The 17,256-nt window shown below is 41.3% G+C and overlaps 1 protein-coding gene across 50 annotated transcripts in view; it reads right to left on the reverse strand.

Annotated features, from left to right (window-relative positions):
- The window catches only part of ABI3BP (ABI family member 3 binding protein), a 403,542-nt gene that overhangs the window by 92,205 nt on the left and 294,081 nt on the right, over nt 1–17,256 (reverse strand). For 26 of the 50 annotated variants that reach the window (XM_065587762.1, XM_065587936.1, XM_065587775.1 and 23 more), the window contains 8 exons: nt 16,166–16,213; nt 15,572–15,646; nt 13,721–13,768; nt 13,189–13,263; nt 11,909–11,983; nt 10,732–10,806; nt 5,537–5,611; nt 674–751 (listed from right to left, as the gene is read on the reverse strand). In XM_065587762.1, the coding sequence (XP_065443834.1) occupies nt 674–751; nt 5,537–5,611; nt 10,732–10,806; nt 11,909–11,983; nt 13,189–13,263; nt 13,721–13,768; nt 15,572–15,646; nt 16,166–16,213 (549 nt within the window). The remainder of the gene's footprint in view (nt 1–673; nt 752–5,536; nt 5,612–10,731; nt 10,807–11,908; nt 11,984–13,188; nt 13,264–13,720; nt 13,769–15,571; nt 15,647–16,165; nt 16,214–17,256) is intronic. The other 24 variants (XM_065587764.1, XM_065587883.1, XM_065587755.1 and 21 more) reach the window with 8 other exon arrangements.

Consider the following 17,256-nt stretch of genomic DNA (forward strand, 5'->3'; position numbering starts at 1 on the left):
AATCGGCGGTGGCATTTGGGGAAAAAAAAAAAAAGCCGCGATCGGCGGCAGCTGTTCAGCAGCAGGTCCTTCGCTCCTAGAGGGAGTGAGGGACCTGCCGCCCCCGAATTGCCGCAGGTGCCGCCCCTTTCCATTGGCCGCCCCAAGCACCTGCTTGTTAAGCTGGTGCCTGGAGCCGGCCCTGCTCTGTGTGGACAAGCCCAAAGCTTGAGAAGTATTTTACTCTGGGAAGAAGCCTGAGAGGCAACTCACCTATCCGAAAAGCTCATAAAAATCCTAAAAAGCACACTACACCCAGTTAGATCTGATTGTACAGTTATCAAAGAACAATTCTAGTATGTGATCTTTCCCAAGTAAGATAGCAGAATGTATGACTGCTATTTTCCCAGAGACAAAGGAAACGGAAGCAGGATTCATTTTCTCCATTTGTTATGAATTAAAAAATTCAGATTGGGCTGAAGGGTGCTGCTGCTACAAAAAGAGATTTATTCATGTAAGGAAGCGCAAACAATGTTGTTTGCACAGGCCAAAGGACAAGCATGCATCTAGAAGCAGAGAAAAGTTTGATGATTACATTTAATGGCATAAAATGAGCTTCTCCTTGGAATTGTTTTCATTCTCATCAGAGAAAAAAACAAAACAAAGTGACTACCTATTGAATAAATATTATTACCCGGTGTGGCTTTTGCTCGTTCAAGAGAATGAGGAGTTGTAGCAGTGACTGGCTCTTGAAGGGATCGAATGACTCCTGCTGGAAAAAATGTAGATAAATCTTGAGAGAGATGAAGGGACTCAATGAAGCTACGCAATTTATACCAGATGAAGATCTGGCCCAGGATGTTTTAAAATAGCAGCAAGCATTTGCAATCAGAGACTTACAAGATATAAGTAGCTACTCTTAGGCTTTATTTAAAAGGAGTTTTGAGGTTTGTTTTATTAAAAGAGAAAAACATTTAAAACATGGTGGCACTATACTCTACGTTCATGCTGTTCCTTGTTTACATGAAAATTCTCTGTAGTAGGCTCTCTTTACAGATGTGTGTGTATAAAGTAAAGATAGACTGGTCTAGGCAGCAAAATTCAGATTGAGATCCAGATTTCCCTGAAGGCTGAAAACCAATTCGATCCAGTGTTTTGGTTCAGGGCCCTGTTAGTACAAAGTAATCATACTGTGCACAGGGATGAAATAGGAGAACTCTTAACTGTGCCTGAGCATGTGTATTAGTTTTCCGAAGGTATAGTTAATACACCTTTACCCCGATATAACACTGTCCTCGGGAGCCAAAAAATCTTAGGTTTCAGAGTAGCAGCCGTGGTAGTCTGTATCCGCAAAAAGAACAGGAGTACTTGTGGCACCTTAGAGACTAACAAATTTATTAGAGCATAAGCTTTCGTGGACTACAGCCCACTTCTTCGGATGCATACCGAAGAAGTGGGCTGTAGTCCACGAAAGCTTATGCTGTAATAAATTTGTTAGTCTCTAAGGTGCCACAAGTACTCCTGTTTTTTAAAAAAATCTTACCGTGTTATAGGTGAAACCGTGTTACATCGAATTTGCTTTGATCCGCCAGAGTGCGCAGCCCCACCTCCCCCCGGAGCACTGCTTTACCGTGTTATATCTGAATTCATGTTATATCGGGGTAGAGCTGTAACATACTTAGCTTTGCAATGGTTGTTACAACAGTTTCTGACTAAGTATGGTTAAAACCAGAGGTGACCAAAATTTTTCACGAGGAAGGTTTTCCCACCAAAAATTATGCTTTTGTCAAAACTGGAATTTTTCACAGTAAATATCGATTCTGATTAAAAATTTGGTTTTCCTGCAGGGAATTTCTGAACAAAATTTTTTAATTTTGACTTAAAATGTTTTGGTTTGGTTTTGCGGTTTAAAAAAAAACGAAAACAAAATGGAACGTTTTAAGTCAGTTTGTCAATTTGAAATGAAAAATTTCATTTCATTTGACATAAATTTTTAATTTTTATACCAAAAAAAATAAACTGCCATTTTAAGTCAAAACAAAACTTTTTTTCTTTTTGAAATGTTCATTAAAAATTCATTTCAAATTGTTCAGACTTCTCATGGGAAAACTGAAATATTTCAATAGACAAATTCTGAAATAAAAAAAATTTTATTTGAAATTTGTCACAGGAAAAAATTTGTTTTTTCAATTAGCTCTGGTTAAAACCCATTCGGACCATACAGAGGAGTCTAAGGAGAGATAAGGATCAATGATGATGGTGGAAAGTTTGTGTTACATGACAAAGTATCAGAGTAAGAGATACGTGTCAGCACAGTGTTAGTGTTTCTCATATTGATTACATTTCTATACTCTCCGAGAAATTGCACCAGCCTTAGAACCTTAACAATATGATTTCTCATGCTTTATCTATCTTATATGTTTATAAAATACCTCCGATCTGTAGTACTTTTAATAAACCTTTTTTTCTTTTAAATTTTACTCTTCAGCACAGGGTCTGCCTTTTGTACATTGACTAGAATATTCTGGGTCTTATTGTAATATAAATAATAAATTAGATATACAAAACAATGTAAGGAGAATGTTATGTAAGTTGTAAAGTTAAGAAATGCCAGATTCACGTGAACTTAATTGCTGCACTTTTGTTTGTCCATCCTGTGTTCTAAATCAGGCAGGGATCCTATGGAACAAATAGTGACGATATAATTAGGACTACCCGGATATGTGGACTCTACTCAGACCCTACACCACCAGCACTCCCAGCTATCTCTGTGACACCACTGATTTCCTGAGAAAACTACAATGCATTGGTGATCTTCCAGAAAACACCATCCTAGCCACCATGGATGTGGAGGCTCTCTACACAAACATCCCACACACAGATGGAATACAAGCTGTCAGGAACAGTATCCCTGATGATGACACAGCACAACTGGTTGCTGAGCTCTGTGACTTTATCCTCATGCACAATTATTTCAAATTTGGTGACAATATATACCTCCAGACCAGTGGCACCACTATGGGCACCCGCATGGCCCCACAATATGCCAACATTTTTATGGCTGACCTGGAACAATACTTCCTCAGCTCTCGTCCACTCACACCCCTTCTCTACCTACGCTACATTGATGACATCCTTCATCATCTGGAGCCATGGGAAGGAGACTTTGGAAGAATTCCAGCACGATTTCAACAGCTTCCACCCCCCCCCCATCAACCTCAGCCTGGACCAATCTACACGGGAGGTCCACTTCCTAGACACCACAGTACAAATAAGTGACCGTCACGTTAACACCACCCTATACCAAAAACCGACCGACTGCTATGCCTACCTTCATGCCTCCAGCTTCCATCCCAGACACATCACACGATCCATCGTCTACAGCCAAGCGCTGAGGTACAACCGCATTTGCTCCAACCCCTCAGACAGAGACCAACACCTACAAGATCTTCACCAGGCATTCTCAAAACTATGATACCCGCACGAGGAAATAAGGAAACAAATCAACAGAGCCAGACATGTACCCAGAAGCCTCCTGCTGCAAGACACTGGCTATCACCTACAGTCCTCAGCTTAAACCTCTCCAATGCATCATCAGTGATCTACAACCCAGCTTTCACAGAGAGGCAGGCCAGTCCTCGCCCACAGACAACCCGCCAACCTTAAGCATATTCTCACCAGCAACCACAAAACGCACCATAACAACTCAGGAACCAATCCATGCAACAAACCTCAATGCCAACTCTGCCCACATATCTACACCAGCGACACCATCACAGGACCTAACCAGATCAGCTACAACATCACCGGTTCATTCACCTTCACGTCCACCAATGTTATATACGCCATCATGTGCCAGCAATGCCCCTCTGCTATGTACGTTGGCCAAACTGGACAGTCCTACGTAAAAGGATAAATGGACACAAGTCAGATATTAGGAATGGCAATATACAAAAACCTGTAGGAGAACACTTCAACCTCCCTGGCCACAAAATAGCAGATTTTAAGGTAGCCATCCTACAGCAAAAAAACTTCAGGACCAGACTTCAAAGAGAAACTGCTGAGCTTCAGTTCATTCGCAAATTTGACACCATCAACTCAGGATTAAACAAAGACTGTGAATAGTTAGCCAACTACAAAAGCAGTTTCTCCTCCCTTGGTGTTCACACCTCAACTACTATAAGAGGGTCTCACCCTCCCTGATTGAACTAACCTCGTTATCTCCAGACTGATTCTTGCCTGCATATTTATACCTGCCTCTGGAAATTTCCATTACATGGGTCTGACAAAGTGGGTATTCACCCATGAAAGCTTATGCTCCAATACATCTGTTAGTCTATAAGGTGCCACAGGACTCTTTGTTGCTTTTTACAGATCCAGACTAACATGGCTACCCCTCTGATACTTGATATAATTAAAGATAGTATAATAACAAATGCACATAAGGGGGCAGAGTTAAGGCTTCATGGGTAAGCATAAATCTGGCACTTTCTAACCGTTGGGTACTTGACTTTGCAAATTAAATAACATTCTTTTAATGTATTTTTGTATGTAATTGCCTAGTTATTTTTTTCAAGAGGAAAAAGGTAAAAACAAATTCTATTATGTGCAACTGTGACAGCCTACCATCATGCCATCAACAGCAGGATTTGAACCCTGAATCTTCAGCACAGATTTCTATCATTTGAACTACAGCACTAACTACATTAACTGGCATTCAGAGAAGGCTGTTATCCCAGAGAGGGTGGAATGGGTCACAGGCACTATATGCAGGTTCCAGGGTGGCTGAAGGGAGCCTGGCCTGGCCCAGCTCTCCTTCTTTCCTGCCCTCCCCACCTCCTGTCGAGGAGTTAGGGCAGCTCTTGCCTTATGTGGTGCCCCAAAGTGTGGGGGGGGATATAAAGGACACGGAGTTCCTGTACTGGGCCTAAGGTGTGTGGTGAGCCTGGCTCAGCTCTCTAGCTATACTGACACATATCCCGCTGCTACAGCTGTTCTGGCAGGCTCCAGATGTTCCCAAAGCAGTGTGCTCTACTGCTGGTGGTTTGGGGGTGGTGTGACCCAGACACTTTGAATTGTTTGTTTGTTTAGTTATTGTTTCGGCATGCTGCCAAAATTTTCCTGAGGAATGCAATTGACCAGAGAGAAATGATGATTTTTAACAGTTTAGACCTCAGCTGAACCTGAAAGAACCTTGATGAGATAAGGGAACCACCACTTTCCTAGTCTAAGGCCTTTTTCTCTGCCAAATTCCCAAGGCATCCTGCAAACAATGGAAGTGTGAAAGTTTCTTAAATATAAATTACAAGAATCTTTTATAATGGAACGTGTTAGGCAACTTAAATAAAGGGGTTGCTACCAGCTCCCCCGGTAGGATATAAAAGCCCCTTTGTTTTCATCAGACTGACTACTTAACTGCAGTAAAATGGAGACTTCTTTAGCTATAATGATAAAATGTTAGTAGCATTTCTGCTGTTACCATTTCCCCCCCAAATTCCACTGTAGAAGAGTTGCTAAAAATGTGAACTTAAGCATAATGAAATGCAAAATAATTTACCAGGTTTAATGTGTGGCACATCTGGACTAGGTGATGTTTTAAGTTTGGAAGGAACCCGCTGAGTTTCTTTTGGAACTGAAAGAAAGAACCTCTTATAAATGTTTACCCTCTCCAGGAATAAAAGTCTAACAGCAGGTGTAAAGCCACAGACACTGCAAGCCTTCTGCCTGCAACAAGGAAACAAACATTTTATGGGGACAGTGAAGAAGGCTAAAAGTCATATGTGCACAGGTCTTTAAAAGAGAAATGATGGCCTGGCATGTGAAAGCATTTGAAAAATGATCAGGCAAGCAAGGGACAGATGTCCTTGTCCTGTTTGGAGTCAAGATGAACAAGGATTAAGACAAGAATTTATTAACACAGACAGACATGGCTGTAGGATGACTGAGATCTTTCCATTTGTGTTTCAAAGTGAATAGCTGCTGTGCCCCAGGCACTTCTCTTCATGATATGCATGCTTAACTCCTGTAGATATCAATGAAATGAGAAAGTACAAGAGAATGGAAGTGAGGTTTTCATGTGAAGAAAACAGAATGGATAGAAATCCTCAGTTCCAAACAGAGGTTTTTTAGATCACAAAACAGAATAAAGTTTAACGAATCATTGAAGGATAGAATAATTCTCTTTAGACTGATCCATGCCTTTTCAATGTTAATACACAATAAGTTCTCTTTTAGTTATCAGTAGATATTTAATTAACACATCTTAACTCTAAAAAGTGGGCCAAGTGATGGATTGAGCACAGGGAGTCAGTAGTTGATCAGTACCTCTCAGGACTGGGATAAATCTTTATAGTAGGCATTTTAAGAGTTAAATTCTGCCTTCAAATGCATGCTTGAACACAGGTGTGAGTCTTCCATATAGACCAGGGGTCGGCAACCTACGGCACGCGTGCCAAACACGGCACGCGAGCTGATTTTGAGTGGCAAGCAGCTCCCTGCCCCAGTCCCGGCTCCCAGCCCCACTCAGCCCCCCCCGCCCACTGCTCTCCCCTGCGGGGGCAGAAGGCAGAAGCTTGGTTCTGCGGCAGCCAAGCTTCCCCCCATCCCCCGCTTCTTCCCCCAGCGTGGTGCTTTCCTGCCCCTCTTCCTCTCCGTCCCTGCGCCAATCAGCTGATGGCCCTAGCAAGGGGGAGGGGGAAGAGCAGCAGCGTGCTCCCTGCTCCATAGAGGACGCAGAGAGAGGTAGGGACGGAGCCTGGGGGAAGGGGGTGGAACAGGGCCGCTCAGGGCAGGGGGCTGGGAGCACCCCCACGAGCCGAGCACCCCAGCCTTCTGCCGAGCACTCCCCACCCCTCTGCCCTGCCCCCCCCACCCCAACACACACCCATCCCTCTGCCCTGAACCCCCCACACACTCAGCCTTCTGCCCTGCACCCCCCATATCCTCAGCCCTCTGCCCTGAACCCCCCATACCCCAACACACCCAGCCTTCTGTCCTGCACCCCCATGCCCCCAGCCCTCTGCCCTGACCCCCCCACCCCAACACACACACAGCCTTCTGCCCTGCACCACCACAGCCCCATCCCTCTGCCCTGAACCCCCCACACCCCAACACACACCCAGCCTTCTGCCCTGCACCCCCCCAGCCCCCAGCCCTCTGGCCTGATCCCTGACCCCCCCCACACACACCCCAGCCTTCTATCCTGAACCCCCTCCCCCAGCCCTCTGCCTTGACCCCTGAAACACGCCCCCGCCCCCAGGTCTGGGGTCCCGGCCGCAGGCCCTGATCAGCCCGCTGCCGGTCTAGGTGAACAGAACCCCAGGCTGGCAGCGAGCTGAGCAGGCTGGTGGCGTAAGATCAGCATTTTAATTTAATTTTAAATGACGCTTCTTAAACATTTTGAAAACCTTGTTTACTTTACATACAATAGTTTAGTTATAGAATATAGACTTATAGAAAGAGACCTTCTAAAAATGTATCACTGGCACGCGAAACCTTAAATCTGAGTGAATAAATGAAGACTCAGCACACCACTTCTGAAAGGTTGCCAACCCCTGATATAGACATTCAGCATCAGTGAGAGTTGTGCTCATATATGAAGGCATAAATTGCTCCTTAAAGCTTTGCCTATCTTTCCCTAGACAACTTTTGAGAGGCGTTAAAGAGAAAAAGTGACTCCAAATTTCCCTTGGAACACTCTTGTATATAAAAAAAGCTTTTAGTATAAAATTAACACTGCTGATTTTTGTTCAGTAACAGTTGAAAAATATCAGTCAAATGTGAACAGTGAAACAAAAATAGCTGTGATGGAAAACACAGCAAATTTATTTAGGTCACTAAGTGTGAAGTGTTTCTATTTGGATTTTGCTTCTGGCAATGGCAGTGAGACTGGTAAACTTTCCACATAAAACCACCACCACCTAAAGCACCAATCACATGGCAGAAGTACAGCCTTATGAAGGATTTGCAGTAACTTGGGCTTTGAGCAGCAGTGCCTGGTAGCGTCTATATAGCCAAAATAATTGGCTGAGAGTCAGCTGATGGCAGTGTCTTGAATGGTGGCATTCTGTAAGCTCTGAATCCAGTTATAGTAAAAATTAAGTGTTAGCTGTGTGCCTGGTATTGTACTAGTTCTTGGAGGAGGCATAGAGGAAAATGCAGAGATAAACAATAATTCACAAAGAAGCCTTAAACCTGGTGCCCTCTAGACATTCACCTTGTGTAAAGGGAATTGCTGGGTGCCATAGAGATGCCATAGCAGCTATATGTCACCCCTTCCTTGGGACCAGGAGCAGCTAGGCATAAGTAAGAGAAGCCTGAACACCGTGGGTACAGGCTAAAACCATCTTTGCCGCTCCCTCACCCTCCACAAATCCTCAGCTGGAATACAGAATCTCTATTTCCCAAATAGCTGGAGTACTGCTTTTCATTTACTACTGCACTTATTTAGTTTTCTGCAATAGCTTGGATAAGTACTTTTATGAATAATATTGCTTTTAAAAAGTGCATTGATTTAACGTGAGACTTTCTAAAACTCTCGGTCATCTAATTACACAAAATAATGGAATTATTCACCAAGAAAAAATATTAGTTAGACAAGGTGAGTGAGGTCATATCTTTTATTGGACCAACATCTACTGGTGAGAGACAGAAGCATCTATGCAGAGCTCTTCTTCAGGTCTGGGAAAGATATTCAGTGTCACAGCTAAATACAAGGTCGAACAGAGAGTGTAGCATACATAGTTACCTATTCTAAGCGACCGTTCAAGATGAAATGGCCTGTTAACACCTCTCTAGTCATAGGACAAAAAAGGGGGTTAGTGTGTTACAAATTGTTGTAGTGTCTTTATTTAGAACATGATTTTTAGTGTCTATCCAATTATGAATTTAAGCTCCAAAGCTCACAGTGGAGACATGTCTGCAGGTTTTATATCTGTTGTTATGGCAGGGTCTGGACTTTCTCCTCAGAGCATATTCTGTGATATCTTTGCTCCCCAATATGCCAAACTCTTCATAGGCCACATTGAGAAGGAATTTCTGGACAAATACACCACAAAAACAATGATATACCTGAGACACAATCGATAATATTTTCATCCTCTGGACTAGTGACCTAAACTCTCTCATGGATTTCCATCACAACTTCAACAACCACCAGCCAGCCATCAAATTCCCTCTCAAACACTCCTGCACCAGCATCAGAGTCCTGGACACCAGGATCAGTTTCAACAATGGAACACGACAGTCAGCTATATGCAAAAAACCCATGGATCATCCCTCCTACCTTCACAGGTCCAGTAATCACCCCAAATACACCAAGAAACCTATTAGCTAGAGCCAGGTACTCACATATCACAGAATATGATCCAAGGAGAAAGTCCAGGATACACACCTAAACACACTTAAAACTGCCTTCGCCAAACAAGAGCACTCCACCAGAGACGTAGATTGCATAATGGAACAGGCCACCCAAATACCTGGAGAAAACCTGCTTCAATATGCCCGTCACACCCCCTGACCGCAAACTCCTGGTTGTCACTTGTCACCCCACACTGGAACCCATACAGGGTACCATTAAACAATTACAATCCATACTCAACAGGGACCACATCCTGAAAGAAAATCTTTCCTGAACCCCCTCTTTTGGTGCTCAAACGACCCCCCAACCTCTCTAGGCTCATCATCAGATGCAAGCTCCCCACAGACGAGGACACACTAATTAAAAGCAGCATAAGACCCTGCCATAAAAACAGATGCAAAACCTGAAGACATATCTCTACTGCTACGATGATCAATGCTTTCCACAACACACCTTTCCAAATCCAGAGGTCCTACACATGCCTATCACAACATTTGGTGTACCTTATCCAGTGCACTAGTTGCCCCAATAACAACTATGTGTCTGAAACCAGAAAATCACTCCACTCTCAAATGAACTCTCACAGAAAAATGATAAAAGACAAAAACACTATATCACCCATGGCTGAACACTTTTCATAAAACAATCACTATCTCTGACCTCTCAGTGGAGTGGTGTTAATGGGCCACTGTTAACTTTTTATGCTAAACAATTCCATCTTGTATTTAGCTGTGACATTCTGAGTACATTTCTCAGACCTGAAGAAGAGCTCTGTGTAAGCTCCAAAGCTTGTCTCTTTCACCAACAGAAATTGGTCCAATAAAAGATATTATCTCACCCACCTTGTCTCTCTAATATCCTATCCTGGGACCAACAGGGCTACAACAACACTGAGAAAAAAAAATCTAATTTTCCTCCAAGTTCAGTTTTGTTTCAAGAAGTCTGTCAGTTTTATTCATGCCTGAAGTGAATCAGTGGAAAGTCTAACTTTAGGGGTGACCATCTGGGCTCCAACTTTCCAGGTAGGAAATGTAACTTTTATTTTGATTTCCATGAATAGGTAGTTACTCAAAAAAGTGGAGTTTCTTACCTCTTTGAAAAGATAAGTCTCATAATTTAATTGATAGGTTCCCTAAAGTATGTTAACAAGTGTATGTAAACATTTTCATAACATTACTGATAAAAATGGTCATTAAATCTCTGTAGTTTTCATCTGGTGTTTTCATAGGTGTAAAATGTGAGATACCAGATGTTCACAAGCTGATGGCTGAGAAGTAGAGACTTGCTATGCTACTATGCTAACATGTTAGTTTAAAAAAAATTCAGTCCATTGAAGTACAATTGCTAAAAATAAAACCTTGACATTAAGGAATACAAAACAATGATATAATTACCAGATTTTGTTTGTGGTACGTCTGGGCTGGGTGATGTTTTTGGTTTAGATGGGACACGTCGATTGTCTTTCGCGGCTGAAAGGATGCACAGAGTTATACATTAAAACAGATGTGATGCCAGGGAGCATTAATTTGGATTTTTCAAATGGAAAATTAAATTTCTTTCAGAAAATAATTCCGACAGACAATTCCTGACCAAGGCTAATAATGGCCAATAGCCTGTCATTACAACACAGCATAGATTAAAGAAGAGATCAGAGGTTGAAGTGACCCCTGCCTGCTCTGCAGATTGTGGCAGTGGAAGGATGGGTGACACCTTTGTTCCTCCCACTCTCAGAGCCAACAGAGCTCTTGTGCAGCTGAAGATTCAGGACTTGTCTAACTGGGAAAATGCACACTACAAAAGGGAGGGGATTTCTAAAGCACTCTAATGCGTGTGCATTATGTGGTCTACGTAGACCCTGCCGGTACCACTCAAGGTTCCCTAGTGTGCTTTAATATATATTAAAGCATAACACCTATTGATGTGCACCAGCAGAGTCTACATGGACCAGTTAATGTGCAACACATTAGTGCGCTTTAGAAATCACACTACCCGTGGTGTGTGCGCATTGCCATACCCGGTACACAAGATCTCAGTCTCTACCTTTTCCTGTCGGTGCTGCCCTCGTACGTTTCATTTTCTGTAAATTTGCCCTCTTCACCCAGCCTTGCATAAAAATATTGCCAGACAAGCAACAGAAATCACCATTCACCTTCAGGTGCAAAGCGATGTACAAGAGCAAAGTGGAGGGTTTTTTTGGTACCTTTGTCTTTTGACTCTAGATAAACAAATCCCTTGAAACTACAGATGCCAGACAGTAGATAAACAATCTCTCTCTCAACCTATAGAAATTAAGGCTAAAGTCTTCTGTTGCATAAGGGCACAAAAAACCCCGCACTGAGTAAAATGCTGTAAAAAAAAAAAAAAGACTGTATATTTCATTAACGTGTGTACATATCAGGTAGGGCAATCTTGCTCCATGACAGCTGTGGAACGAATATTGTTATAGTAATAGACTTCTGCTATTGCCACAAATGTGTGTGCGCGCACGCATGCACGCCAACAATGAATGGTAGAAAAGTTGCAAAATCATAAGTGGCACAACACTGAAATATAAAATTAAGGTGCACTTACCAGGTTTGGTTGGTGGCACATCTGGGATGGGTGATGTTTTAGGTTTGGAAGGCACACGCCGCACCTCTTTTGGAGCTGAAAGAAAACAACTGGTTTATATGTTGTTAAAGCTTTCCCAAGCATCACAGTCTGACACCTGCCACAACACAAGACTGTATACATAGTGTGACAAAGTACCTCCTCTGCCTTGGTGGGTCCTGCACTTATTGGCGGATTTGCTTGCCTCAGACAATCATGGTAGCCCTCAGTTTGACCACTTTTGCTAGTGGCTCAAACCTGCCATTCACTCAGGTAACCTCATCGCTGGCCAGCATTGGGGAAAAGGAAGGAGAACAATCCCCGCAGTCTCTGCTGACCCACCTAGTGCCATGGGGGACAGGCCAGGGACCTTCCCCTCTGGTGGGACCCACAGTCCAGGTCAACTCCTCCTGTATCCAATAGGGAGTTGGGCGGATGGGAGGAACCCAGGCCCGCCCTCTACTCCGGGTTCCAGCCCAGGGCCCTGTGAATAGCAGCTGTCTACAGTGTTTCCTGTAAAAAGAAGAACAGGAGTACTTGTGGCACCTTCTTCGGAAGTGGGCTGTAGTCCACGAAAGCTTATGCTCTAATAAATTTGTTAGTCTCTAAGGTGCCACAAGTACTCCTGTTCTTCTTTTTGCGGATACAGACTAACACGGCTGCTACTCTGAAACCAGTGTTTCCTGTAACACCTGTGTGACAGCTACAACTCCCTGGGCTACTTCCCCATTGCCTCCTCCCAACATCTTCTGTATCCTCACCACAGGACCTTCCTCCTGATGCCAGATAGCGTTTGTACTCCTCAGTCCTCCAGCAGCACACCCTCTCACTCTCAGCTCCTTGCGTGCCCCTCACTGACTGCAGTGAGGTCCTTTTTAAACCAGGTGCCCTGATTAGCCTGCCTGTCTTAATTGATTCTAGCAGCTTCTTAATTGGCTCCAGGTGCCCTAATTAGCCTGTCTGCCTTAATTGGTTCCAGCAAGTTCCTGATTGTTCTGGAACTGCCTCTGTTACCTTACCCAGGCAAAAGGGACCTGCTTAAACTGGGGCTAATATATCTGCCTTCTATCACTCTCCTGTATGTCCCCCGTAATTTTTTGGTCTCCAGGTCCTGTGGATCCCTCCCTTAGACTGGGGGTGGGTGGGGGGAGATCCATTTCCTGGATCCCAATAGGATCACTTTCCTGTAGCCATCTGGCCCGACCCTGTCACAAAAGTCATGGAGTACCTCAGTATGAGATACAAAACACTGATGTATTTACCAGGTTTGGTTTGTGGCACATCTGGGCTTGGTGATGTTTTAGGTTTGGAAGGAACACGCCGTGCCTCTTTTGGAGCTGAAATAAAGAACTCAAGCATTAAAATCATTATCCAGGAATCTGAGCCTGACACCACGTACACCTGAACATGAATGAAAGTCAGGTGTTCAAAGGAATTTCAAAGAAAAAGTTGTGTTGTTGGACAGTATCTGTATTGAAATCAACTAGGTGGGATTACTCACTGAGGTTGAGCCCAGGAAAAAAACAAGGGACATTAGAGAAATTGAAAACACAAACAAACGTGGCTTCACAAAGATGGAGTATTTCTGGATGCTCTAGAGAGCAAACAAATTAAACTACATTCCTATAAAGGAAAATATGCAAAGGTGGATATGAAAATGACAAAGGAAAAAAAAAGACTGTTTAATCATGAAAAGTGATGATAGATGAGCCCATTGAGCAAGAGCCTACCATGCCTACATCTCTAATGAGAAGGAAAAGGAAATATGACCATCCCCATAGTTAACATCATTACCTAATGGTGTCTTTGGTTGTTGAGTTCTAAATGTAGCTGCTTCCGGGGCTGTATCAAAAACAAATAAAACATAAAAATAACAATGAAAATCAAAATAGAAGAGAATAATTCTATTTAAAGTAAACTTTATTTATGTCTAAATAACAACTATGCTTTCATTTGTCTGTCAGCAATTAGTCAATATTCAAGAACCATTATGCTCGAACAAATCTAAACAGCTGAGGACAGAACCTAGCCCTTAAATGTGCGCTAATTTTTCCATCTTTTTTAATGGTCTTTAAAAAGAAAGATGATTGAAATTTATCTCAGTCATATACCCAGAAATTGGAGCCTGTGGTATGAAGCTCTTCCCTTACAAGTGCCTTTCATATGAAACTTGTATATAAAATTGGTGTTGCAGAGCCTCTTGCTTGTGGGTACCATATTATTAAAATATGTGATTATTTGTGCATTGTGCAATACAAACATCAAAGGCCACTCTGAAGTTATACCCTGTTCCAGTATTCATTTAAACATAAAACAGGATTTTTTATTGTTTTACTGCATAGACATGTAAACAATAGTATTCTACTCCACAGAAATGCAATGGCATAAAAAAAGTGGCTTCCCCTCCTCACCATAACTGCTCGTTATGTGTGGTATTCAAAAAGGTTAAATATAAAATGATTTCTTGAGATCTTTGCACGCAATCCCAAGAAAATCAGAAAACAATGCTGAAACTGACAGAAGTCAGTTAAGAAATAACTTTCAGTATATTATTGATATTTGTAGAAATTATGATGAATTAATAACTGAAACATACTCTAAAGTGCATACACAGGATAATACAAACATCTCAGTTTTGTGATGGTAGTTAATACACCGTTTTTCAGTATCAGACTCACATAAGAATAACGGAAAAATGGCCACAAGGGAAAAATATACAGTTAAAACTTATGTATCTAATTTATCAGGAGTTTTGTTTTAACTTGGAGATTGAAGCCAGCCTTTTGCAAACAGCTGCAATGATTTTAAAAATCACTTAGCAGCAAGAGTTAGATTTTTCATACCAGGAGATCTTATCTACATGGTGACTATTGTTTTTGAGAATGGTAACGTAGCACAAAGAATCTATCCAAACATTTGGGTGGGCACTTTGATTAAAGTGATCATCAGTAAGTCATCCATGTTTACCAACAGTTAGCACAGAATGGTGTCAATAGAAAATTACTAGTGTAACAAAACAGAGTGGTATTTTGGATACCACAGTATAGTAATTATTGACTTTTTTTTGTTTACACTATCCCCATTGAAATCAAGTTAATTGATTGTCTGTATAAATCCTGAATACAGTGTCTTGGAATACTGAATGATAATGTATTGATATTGTGAATCCAGTTAAACAAATATTAGTTATATGTTTGGTAATTTACTAGCTCTTAAAGAAAAGAATAATAAGAAGACATACAATAATGGTAAATACAAGAGAAGCTGTGCAACATCTTTTCTGAAAGTGCAAAGCAGAGTTTGAAGAAATATACAAAAACATCTCTCACAGAACACTAATGCATTTTTAAAATTTGATTTTATTTAATATTGAGTCAAATTTTCCTCTTAATTACACTACTATAAATCAGGAGTAACTCTAATTCTCATGCATGTGTCTAAACATGAGCTATTATTATCCTACTGCATGATGATAAAAAGCTAGTCAATTTCTGCTATTGCCATAAATGGCTAACAAACAAAACACCTAACACATTACAGCAGAGCAGCACCTTGTCACTATGATACTGAGTGTATTTCCAATTACTTCGATAATTAAACAACTGCTTAGAGATAAACTTCAATAGGACACAGAAAATCATTTACCAGGTTTTGTCTGTGGCACATGAGGTTTGGGTGATGTTTTAGGTTTCAAAGGAACACGTCGTGTCTCTTTTGGAGCTGAAAGAGAGAACCTGGGTTACAAATTATTAAATTATCCGGGAATCAGAGTCTAATGCCAGGTGTAACACACAGACATGGCACATTTCAAGCCTGCAATGGAGAAACAAAATCCTTTTACGGGTAACAGGGAAGACAAAGTCAGGTGTACAAAGGAATTTAAAGAAAAATACAGCATTATGAGTGTATCTAGATTTGTTTAAGCAGGGAAATGAAATTCCTGCTCATTTTGAAGCCCATCTTAAAAAAAAGTTGGAAAATAAGTTGCAAGCGCAGACAGACATGACTATGATAAAGATGTTTCAGAACTGACAGCCTTATTGCCTTAAAAAGGAGATAATACACCTGTGTAGTAAACAAAATTCCTAAAAAGCCTTTAGTGCCAAATGACAGACATATCTAAGAAAAAAAGAGGAATTTTAAGGAAAGAAACTGGTGACATGAGATGACAACTACAACGTGTTTTTCTGTGAAGAGAAGAAAAACAAACATGACTGGTCACTAAACACATTTCTTTACCTATTGTTGACCTTGGTGGTTCAATTCTAAGTGTAATGTGTTCCAGGACTGCATCAGAAACAAAACAACAGAAACAGCATGAGAATCTAAGCATGGAACACTCTTTCAAATGATCAAAGCTACTTCCTAGGTAAGCAATAAGTAAAAGATTATGCTAATCTGGTCTGTGCTAATGCCATGTATAATCAAAATTACCCTTGGATATCTTATTCTGACTTTTAGAAATTGCGGTCAATTAACTTTGAAGACACCATTACCATAAATAAATTGAATGAACTGGATGAAACAAACTCTCAATTTTGAGATAGTAAAAATCAAAGAATCAAAGAAGTTAGAGATAGAAGAGATCTAAGAGGTCATCCATTTCATCTTGCAGTTAATACAATACTCTATAGTGCATTAACCAGTCTAATTTTAAAAGTCCCAAGCCATTGTGCTTCCACCACTTTCTTTAGTAGACTATTCTACTATCTAATACATCTCATTCTCAGCAAGCCTTCCCTGATATTCATGTTAAATTTTCCCTTTCTCTTTTTTTTACCTGCAGCTGGAAGAATACAGCAATAAGATAAAATAAAATAAAAAACTTTAGCAGTGCATATACCCCTTTTGTATTTGCTTTCTGCAAACATTCAAGCTATTGTATCTCACTGCATGGAATTTCACAGAAACAAGTGTTCAGTTTGCACATTCATGGGAAGTGGTATAATCCAGTATGGGGTAGTACACTGTGTGACTCAACAAGATGACATGTTTCCCACGCTCCTACACCCCCAAGGTTTAGAGTAGAGGCAATTAAACAATCAAATCAGACCCAAAAGGAAATTATTTGCAACTACCAAACATCCATGTATGTATACACAAATATATTACGTGAGTGAAATGAGATAAAATTAGATTTAAACTCTCCACATAAATAATGTGCCTTACACTAGACTAATTTTATTTTATTTATTTATTTGGGAATGAAGTCTTTGGCAAAGTTGTGTGGCTCAGAAAGGCAAAGACTGTAAAATTTCCTAATTCTGCTAATCTACTACTTCTATCCTCAAGAAATTCAGTCTTCCACCAGTGGCTAGTCATGTGGTTGA

This window comes from Chrysemys picta, chromosome 1, assembly GCF_011386835.1.
Source record: "Chrysemys picta bellii isolate R12L10 chromosome 1, ASM1138683v2, whole genome shotgun sequence".
NCBI lineage: Eukaryota > Metazoa > Chordata > Testudines > Emydidae > Chrysemys > Chrysemys picta.